The sequence below is a fragment of the Orycteropus afer genome, unplaced genomic scaffold (genome assembly GCF_000298275.1).
Source record: "Orycteropus afer afer isolate SDZICR_OR568_19922 unplaced genomic scaffold, OryAfe1.0 scaffold00168, whole genome shotgun sequence".
Classification (NCBI taxonomy): domain Eukaryota; kingdom Metazoa; phylum Chordata; class Mammalia; order Tubulidentata; family Orycteropodidae; genus Orycteropus; species Orycteropus afer.
Window position 1 is genome coordinate 3,437,608 of NW_006921755.1, and position 10,233 is coordinate 3,447,840.

General features: G+C 38.1%; 1 protein-coding gene across 1 annotated transcript in view; it reads right to left on the minus strand.

Moving 5' to 3' along the window:
* LRRIQ4 (leucine rich repeats and IQ motif containing 4) overlaps positions 1–9,745 on the minus strand; it is a 23,135-nt gene extending 13,390 nt beyond the window's left edge. Inside the window, exons 1-4 of the mRNA XM_007946636.1 lie at positions 8,726–9,745; positions 3,205–3,378; positions 1,646–1,784; positions 237–433 (exon numbers count right to left, since the gene is read on the minus strand). Of these exons, the coding sequence (XP_007944827.1) occupies positions 237–433; positions 1,646–1,784; positions 3,205–3,378; positions 8,726–9,745 (1,530 nt within the window). The remainder of the gene's footprint in view (positions 1–236; positions 434–1,645; positions 1,785–3,204; positions 3,379–8,725) is intronic.
* Positions 9,746–10,233: the final 488 nt, after the last annotated feature.

Here is a 10,233-nt window from a genome sequence, read left to right on the forward strand (position 1 = left end):
CGATTATCTTCTGTGTCTGTGTTAATTGGTTTCCCTTTTCTTTGTTGAAGAGGGTCTGTGCAATCCTTCTGCCTAGTCCACCATCTTGCCGGAACTCTATTTTTATTCTTAAGGAGAGTAGATGTGTAAAGAGAATATGTTAATAGGATAAACCATAGGATAAACCTGATATGTTTAATATTAATCCCCTTCCAAACCAAGTGTGAATGTATTACTAAGAATGTTGCTGTTCTTACCTTTGTTGCCATTATTTTCATATTTCTGTTTTTCCTAAGATATCTCCATATAGCCTCAAGACCTTTAGCACATACTTCTATCGGGGGTTCTGCCATGGGGTTTTCCATCAGTGTCAGAGTTTTCATATTGAGTAGACTATCCAAATTCTCTGGAAGATGGGTGAGCAAGTTGTCCTCAAGCAACAGTTCTTTCAAAGCTGAAAAAAAAAAAAATTATTGGTGGATTTGTCTTAAGAACAGAAAAAATCAGACATGGATCCTATAGTCCAGTCACTTTGAAATGTTTGTTTCCTGCTGTGCCATGTAACAAAAGGCATCAGATTTAATGATCTGATGTATAACACATTTGAGTTCTCTTCTTTATAACTCATTTGAGTTATAATTCACTGTTGAAGTCAGTGGAAATAAATATGAGACAGAAAAAATAGTAAACTTTTGAAAGTTATGAGAAAATTTAATTCCTCCAGAGACTAGAACGTATGGTCTAAGAATGTACGGTCAGGAGCATCACTTAGGAGTGCTGCATACCCACCCCAAGCCAAACTTTTTAATGTCTTGTAGGTAGGTAGTAGCTGCACATTCTCCAATTCCTTCTTCCATCTTTTATTAAATGTGAATAGCCATATTTTGAAAAAATTGTCTATAAACCTGGGAATTCAGAACACTATGGGAAAAATGTTTTTTATCTTTAAAACCCCAGTAGGTGTTAAGCAAAAGCTTGCTAAGTGGATGGATTGATTGATGGATGGACAGATGAAGAATGGGTTAGCCTAGTGGAAAATATTTGGATGTTTAACTGTGAATCATATGATATCCCATATCAGTCCCATAGCTCCAAAAGTCCCCCTTCCTAACTTCACCATTCTGGGTCAATACTTTTATTTGACTTAGTGACCAAGATACAAATTTACTGCAGAATCCAACTTCAAATACTGACATATACTAGATACTCAGCAAATTATTGTTGATGGTGTATGAATGAATGAATGTTAATTTTCTTAGCATTTGCTATTTACTGTTTGTTCAAATTCCCACTACAATCTAACTGCTTTTGTGAGGTTCTTAGCTGTACTAACCAGGACACCTAGCCTTCCCATGTTGCTGGTGAGCAACTGTGTGGAGGTAATGGTTTAGGACTTAGTCCTCCAAACACTGGGAAAGGTCTTTATAAATAAAGGAAGCCATTAATCATGGGAAATGCTGGTAGTGCAATAGATAAGCACTCAGCTCTTACCAAAGCATTGGATTTTCAACCCACCCAGCATCTCTGCAGGAAAAAGACCTAGCAATGTGCTTCAGTAAAAATTATGGGGCAGTTCTACTCTGTCACATAGGATCACTATGAATGGGAGCAGACTCAGTAACAACCACAAACTCTGATAGGCTGTGGATCTATTCAGATTCCTCACCTTGTGCTTGGCAAATGGCATCGGGAAGTTGCTGAAGCCTATTGTGGCGGCAATCAAGAATTTCCAGGTTAGGCAGTAAACCCAAGGACTCGGGCAGGTACTCCAGGTGATTGTTCTCTATATGCAGCTCTTTAAGACTCTGAAACAATGTGAGAGAGTATCATAATGAGCCTTAACTTGATAAGTGAATTATAATAACCACAATCACCTGTGGGTTCCTATGACCTTTAATTGGGGGGGATTATGCATTGGAATAAAGAAAAAGATATTTAAAGGACCATCTTCATGAAATAAAATAATTTCTGAGTAAAGTTATTGGTCTCATTTCCCATGTAAGCAGGGAAACGAGATTTGGGAATTTAATGCATATTTGTTTTACTAGAATTCATGGAAAATAATTTGGATCATTTAACTACATTTGTCATTTTCTCCCTTTCAACAGCTAATTTTATGTGGCAGTTGCTACAGAATTATATAATTGCCTCAAATATCAACTCAACATCATCTCAGTAGAAATAGCCAAAATGCTACTTCCAATTTGATGTGTTTGGATGTATTTGATTTTACTATTACAAATTAACTGGGCAAAAATTTAATGTTTGCATTTTTCCCTAAGATTCTGGAGAGTGTGGTGTGGCATGTACAAGGAGCAAGATGACAGAATAAAGGTGTTCTGAACACATGGCAAAGAGATGGAGAACTAGGAATAGGAACCCTGTATGCTATACCTGCTACTGCTCAGATCCACGAGTAGGGTTGTGCAGGGGTCCACACCTAAGTTATCACTATTAGAAGGGCAGGAACAGGAACATGAAAAAATAATAGTTCTTTAAAGGATGCATGCATAATGATACACTGATGTGGCTACTTTGAATGAAGTTAACTTTTTGTTTTGCTAGAATGTACACAGTACTAAGAACTCAACTGCGGTATGAATCTGGTGCAATTAAATTAACCATGATTTGCTGAGCAGCTCAGGGACAGCAAGAGGAGATGCCACCATGCAGGGAGGGAGAACACATAGCCACTCATAGGGAGTACTGGGTACCCAAGAGACAGGCTCCCAGCCACGTCACCTGGATGATATTTTAATTTCAAAATAGTTCAATGTTCAGGGGGCTCCACCAGCTACTCCTCGAAAGGAAGATGGGGCAATCTACTTCCATAGTGATACTGCCTCAGAAACCCAAGGAAGGGTCACTATGAGTAAAATCCGACCCAATGACAGTGAGCTTTTTGAGTTTACTTTTGAAAAGTGGAAATTAAATGGAAAGACATATGACTCCATTTTAGTAAATAAAATGTAATAAAGCACACAGTGGAAGTATGGCATGAAATAGCCAATCGCAACCACAGTAAAAAATGTTCTTTGGGTATTGTTCAGTAAGACAGTGGAAGCCTCAAAATATGAGAACGACTGCTTGTTTGGAGCTTGCTTGGAAATCTAGTATCCCTGATTCCACATCCAGCCTGTAGGGACGTGTTTTCTCTCCATCAGCCAGCCACTTTGAGGAGTCAGTTGCATATGCGTCTGTGCCTGTTCATATGTGGAGGCTTACCTGCAGTTTGTGGATGTGTCCGGGCACACTGGTAAGCTTGATTCCCTGATCTTGCCCCAGGTATAGTCTCTCCAAGGACAATAAAGAAAAGATTTCCTCTGGAAAGGAAAAGAACTGGTTTCCTGTTAATCCAAGACTCTTCAGTTTTGAAAGTGAGCCAATGTGTGGAGGCAACTAGAAGTATTCCAAAAAGATAAGTTTCAGGTCAAGATTATTTTTAACAGTAAAAAAGTAAATTGGGCTTTTGGTTTGGAAGCAGATTGTTAAACACAAAGTAGAACAATTTAGCATTTCACACCGACAAAAAGTTTGCACATGTGTTTACGTGTATAGTACTTATATTTGTAGATCTGAAATCAAGAGTCCCACTTTTTTTCTGAGGTTCTCTGCTCTTCCCTTTTATGCACTGTTTTAACTGGATCAATTTTTAACCTATTGTTTTATGAACTGTAGTGTGCCAATTGCTTGACATGACAACAAGAATTAGAATTATTAGTGTAATATATCATAACATTCAGAATAAATTTAATTATTGGAATTGATAAATTTTGTGACAGCCTAAAAGGCTATTTAACTCACCAATTTTGAAATTTAAATCTCATTTGGAAGTAACCGTATGTTCTTACTAGTTCTAATTAGTGTTCTGTTAAGATTATTGTGATTATATCTTATCATATTCTGCCTTCTAGTGGGTACCCTGTGTAGATACTAGATAGGCATTTCACAGACTCTCAGATTTTTGGAGTTGGAAGGCCTTGAAAAGGTCATCTATTCCAACCCTCTAATGGGATGATTGAAGGAGCTCTGGTGGTGTAGAGGTTAAGGCATTTGGCTACTAACCGAAAGATTGATGATTTGAACCAGCAGCTACTCCATGCAAAAAAGATGAGGCAGTCTGCTTCTGTAAAGATTTACAACCTTGGAACCCAATGGGGGTTGCTATTAGTTGGAATGGACTCAATAGCAGTTAGGTTTTTTTGTTTATTTGTTTGTTTTTAAATAGGGTGATTGAATATCTTCCATAGGTAGCCATCCAGCTTATATTTAAATACCTGGAATAAAAAGCCCATTATCTTCCATGGATACCTCTAATCATGAGTGTTTTTTGTTTTTGGTTTTTTTTTTCCTCTCTTGTTAAGCCAAAATCTTCCTCACTGTTATGTACACCTATCGATCTTTATCTGGCCTTCTGGAACAACATGGAAAATCAGATTCTTCTTAAACTATGTGACACAGTCACCTTATTGATTATCTTACAGAGATACCTCATATTCCTATAGAAAGAAAAAGCCCAGTTGTGTATCTCAGTGGCTCATTCACATTAAAGCATATGTTCTTTAATTAGCTTCATTCCTAACTGAGGATATCCTTCAAAGTTCACTACTTGAGCCCTTGGGCTTTCCTACCCACCCGTTCCCTAATCTGCCATTCTACTTTTCATGAAAATGGCTAGAGCGCAGTTGAGCCCACAACCTCTCTATATCAACCCAAAACCCCATTGCCATGGAGTCTAATATAACACATTGAGACCTATGGTAGTTAAGTTTGTGTGTCAACTTGGCTAGGCCTGGTTGAGTGGCTGGGCAGCTGGATGTAGTATTCCCCATGATGAGACTGGTAATCAACTCCATGGTGGAATCTACTGTGAGCAGCTGTGTAGCTGCCTTAGGGATGTGGTCTGCTTCTTGCATATAAGGAGAAGCCTTGGGGAATGGTCTCTAGCCTATGGCATGCTTGGATCCTGCATGTAGTCATGTCATTGTTCAGCAGCCTGCCATGCTCTGCCAACCTTGGGGCTTACAATGGACTTAAATTAATGGGCTTCCATGTAGTTTGGTAACATCGGGACTGTGCCTTTTTTACTTGTCAACCTTGAGCTTCTCAACCTCAGCAGTCAGCAGCTGTCTGAGTGCCATCCCGGCCCACTGAAGCTAGAGGCAGAGCTGAATTCCAAGGCTGAGGGGCTTTCATGCAGCCCCTAGAGCCTGGCACTTTGAACTTGGACTTAAAGCCTCCAAATTGTAAGAATAAACTCCTGTTTGTTAAGGCCATCCCATTTATGGTATATTTTTGTCAGAGTGGCACTAGGTAACCAGAACAAGACCCTACAGGACAGAGTAAAACTGCCTCATAGGGTTTCAAAGGCTGTTATCTTTATGGAAGCAGATTGCCACAATTTCTTCTGTGGAACAGCTGATGGGTTCTAACTGCTGAGCTTTTGATTAGCAGCCAAACATTTAACTACTGCACCTTCAGGGCTCCTCAGCCTCTCTATAGATGCCTAGAATAAAATAGATAATCGGTGAACAAGTCACTCATAGTTGAAGAAAAAGAAAGCCCAGTATAGGGATAACCTAAAAGTTCTCACACACTTGGAATCTTTCAGAAGACACATGTTTCTCTTTAGTGTATAGGATGAAGGTTCATTTTCCCAAAACTGCTTTAAAATATTTCCAGTTTGTTTGTCTATTAAATCAGATAAAGTCAATCCCAAGAGAAATATGCTTAAACTTACTTGCTTGGCTATGTTAAAATTCTTGTCAGGCCCTTAGATCTCTTTAATGCAAAGCACCTGCACTCAGTGCAGTCTAAAGTAACAGGAAAAAATGTTTAAGTCTTAACTACTTAAGACTTATTTTTAACCATTTCATTCCACCAGCACCATTCACTGCTATCGAGTCAATTCCAAGTCACAGCAACCTTATAGAACAGACCCATAGTGGCTGGTGGGTACAAACCACCAATCTTTTGGTTAGCAGCTGAATGCCTTAACCACTGTACCACCAGAGCTTCTAAGCACTTCATTATAATCTAGTAATTTCAGTCTTATTGCTGCTTACTTAGCTCATGGGTTTAACTCCTTTTTAAAAGTGGACTATCTAAAAAAATTTTTCTGGATATTCAAGATCTAAAAATGAGTCCCCGTAGAGTCATATTAAAGTGTAATGGAAATAAATTTGAATGCACAGGAGAAAACTTCAAAGCTTCAAATGAGGACAATTATTGATGACACTAATTGAGCTATAGCCACTTGAGGTTGAGTCTATTGTCTTGGTTTTCATCATTAACAGAAATGTAACAAACCAACTGCCACAAGTTGATTTGAATTCATGGTGCCCTGCGTGTGTCAGAGTAGAACTGTGCTCCATAGGGTTTTCAACGGCTGAGTTTTCAGAAGTAGATAGGCCTTTCTTCTGAGGTGCCTCTGGGTGGACTCAAACACCCAAATTGAAGTTGGTTATCAGCTGTGCATGTTAACCATTTGCACCACACAGGGATTCCAACAGAAATGGAACACAAAAATAAAATCCATCTAGACCTGCATTGAAAGTCAGCTATTTTTGCATCCATCTAGGCAAGGAGAAGCTACTGAGATGCTGCTTAAAAGACAGGTGCAACTGGCCAGGATTCAAGAGTGAGAAAACTATCAGTTAAATCTTTAGGGTAGGAAAGATAAGGAGTTGGTTTAAAGATAATGGTCATTTAGGAGAGAAATGCATTGGGAGGTTACAGGAAGGGCTAATATAAGAGGAAATTGAGAATAGGGGACAAAAAAATGCAGTCAGAATGACTGAAAAATAAAAAGGAATAGTATGTATAATTTTGTTATGTTTAATATGGTAACATTTAACATGCCCATGTTTCAGCACAATTTGACTTGTAAAACTTGGTATTGGATGAGGGTTATCTTTGTTAATGAGGAGAGAAAGAGATTTCCTTTTTCTTCTCCAGAAAGGATTGAGTATCATTCATAATTCAATAGGAATTAAATCAAGGTGTTATGCTTCCAAAGCACATTTTATATTTTAAGCCTTTACTACAACTGTGGAATGAAAGATTTTGTCTGCTGTTAAAAAAAATGTTCTTACTCAGTGGTGGAATACTGGGGGTAGGGGTGGGGATGGGCAGAGACCTTTCGTGGAACCTCTAAACTCCTACAAGGTAGGTCACTGTCTCAGTAGAGTTTAAAGCTCTAGATTGTCTTCCTAAATCTTAAACTTAACATCAAAATATTTACTTTCTGAAAGGCAGTTTTAAGACTCTTTAGTGACTAGAAGGGAGCTCTGGTAGCATAGTGGCTAAGACACTTGCCTGCTAATCAGACAGCTGGCGGTTCAAACCCACCAGCCACTCCTGGGAAGGAAGGTTGGGCAATCCTACTTCCGTAGTGATACTGCTTCGGAAACCCAAGGAGGGGTCACTATGAGTCGGGTTTGACTCGACGGCACATAACAACAACAACAGTGACTAGAAAATTTTTAAAACACCCCCACACAAGGTTCTGGAATTTGAAAAGTAAATAAAAGATTTTTTAAAGAAGAAAATACCCAGACTTTTATAATGTTGTTCATAGCCGGGAAAAGCAGGCTTGGTCTTTGGTTACAGTTATTGATTTCTCCCTCTACAGTTGTACTTTGCTTTTAACAACAACTCTGTGCTTTTTAATTTCCTAATATTAAAAAGAAACATAAATGCATGAGTGCTCATCACCCAAATTGGTTAATTCATAAAATAAAATGCTACAATAAATGTTCAGGTCCTCTATGAGACTCTATTTCCTCGACTTCCTCCCTCTCTCTTTCTCAGAGGCAACTACTATCAGGAATTGAGTGAGTTTTCTTTCAACTCACAAGTCTATGCTTTTATTACACATGAAAGTATTCATAAAATATGTGTAGGGGTTTTTTTTGTGTGTGTAGTTGTGTGTTATTTTAAAATTTATAAATGATATCTATATTTTTTAAAATAAACATTATAATTTTGAAATATACTCACATTGATATTGATACATATATGTGTATATATATTTCATTTAGTTTAGTATAAAGTACAATTTATTATAATGTATTCTATTTTATAAAAATGCTACAATTTATTTGCACACTCTTCTACTGACTTGTAGATTGTCTCTCCTATCTCACAATGATAAATAATGTTACAATAAGAATTTTTTAACACACCACTCTGTATACATGTAGAGACAAATCTGTTTTTGCAGTTTCCCATGAGTAGAACATTAAGGCCTATGGCAGTATGTGTCAGAAAAGTCTCTGTTTAAGGAAACCTGATAGGGATCTTTCTTAAGAATATAGGCCCTTTAGCTCAGTAACTCTGGGTTGGAATCCTGACTCTATTCCTTACAGACTGTGTGGGCTTGTACAAGTTAGCTAAGTGCCTTTGCCTCATTTTCCTCACATATCATTAAGGATGATAATACTACTACCCACATCAAAGAGTCATTGTGAAGATTAAATGAAATAATCCATGTAAAACACTTAGCCCAGTGACTGCCACATACTTATTATAAATAAACATTAGCAGTCATTATTACTATTGTTATTTAAGAAAAATATATATAAATTACTGCCTTGCTGGATACATTTTTAACTCTAGATTTTCAACCATATTGTCAGTTGGAACAAATGATTGTGATGGAGTTGATGTGTAGACACAGAACCACACCACCGTAGAACAGGAAGGGTTCCTGATAACATCATAGTGACAGTCAGGATATCTGTACCTGTTGTATTTTATTATCATCCAGCGCCAGGATTTCCAGGTTCTTCAGTGTAAAAATCTGCAAAGGAATGTGTTCCAGCTGGTTCTGGCTAAGATCCAGGAAACGCAAGTTAACCAGATGCCTGAAGGAGCGCTGCAGACTCCGTAGACCTGTGTTGTGCAGATAGAGCAGGTGCAGCGAGGTCCACTTATAGATGAGGTGGGGCACCTTCTCTAGGTGGTTCCCATTCAGCCCTATTTCTGTCATTTCTGTGAGTGCAGTGAGGGTGTGTGGGATGCAGTGGAGGGAGTTATGGGAAAAATCAAGGACTGACATTTTGCTGCAGTGGCATAGTGACTGGGGTATAGAGGGCACATTGTTATAAGCCACATAGAACTTCTGCAGCATTGTCAGGTTTCCAATCTCTTCTGGAATGGAATTTAATTTGTTTTCATCCAGGTCAATGATCTCCAGGTTGTAGAGAACACAGAGTTCTGGAGGGAAAACTTCAAATTTGTTTTGACTCAGGTAGATCTCCCTCAGTTTGGTCTGGTTCACTATTTCCTTGGGCAAAGATTTTAGGAGGTTTCCCGACAGTCCAAGTAGCTCCAGATGGTGAAGGGATTTACAGATCGCAATAGGAAACTCCCTCAGGTAAATCTTGTAGAGCCGGAGTTCACGAAGGGTGCGGATGTGGCTGATAACTTGGATGGAGGAGGGAAGGATGGGGTTGTAGCTGAGATCTAGGCCCTCCAGCCTGCTCAGCTCCCCCAGCTCCGGACACAGCTTCCTCAGTTTGTTCTTATTTAAGTAGAGGATCCTAACATTTTTTAAATGCTGAATATTCTGAGGAATCACTTCAATCTTGTTATTTTCCAAATGTACTTCTTCTAATTCTTTTAATTCTAAGATCTCCAGTGGAATGGTAGTTAGGCTCTGGTTAGAAGCATCAATGAAAAATGTTCTATCAGTGATCTGTTGTTGATTATCTCTCTGAATTTTAGATAAATGTTCTACTGATTTTATAATGTCCATTGACATTATTTTGAAGGAAGTTCAAATATTCAAAGCCTGAAATATTGTGAAAAGAAAGGGGTGGGGGAACAGAATTTACCTGACGTCACACATAATATCCTTAAAAAAGATTAAGTTTAAATTTAATTCATTCAATTTAGTACTTGAATTTATAACAGAACACAAAATTTAGGTTTTTGTGTTTCTTATTAGAAGAATTGAAGTATAGACTCCTCTTTCTCCTATCAAGTTCACTCATATATAAAAAAGAAGAAGGCGGAGGAGGAGGAGGAGGGAAAAAGACTGTCTTACATCAATTTTTAAAAATGTCTATCTTGATGCTGCTTCCAAGTAAGGATGAAAAGGTTGTGAGAGATCATTTCTCCTATATAACAATGAGAAAAAGTCAGAAACATTGAACAAGCAACCAGTACAGTAGTGAAGTGAATACTTAATCAATTAAAGGGCAACGAAAAATGGTAGAAAAGTCTTATGGTATTTTTATGTAGTGCCTA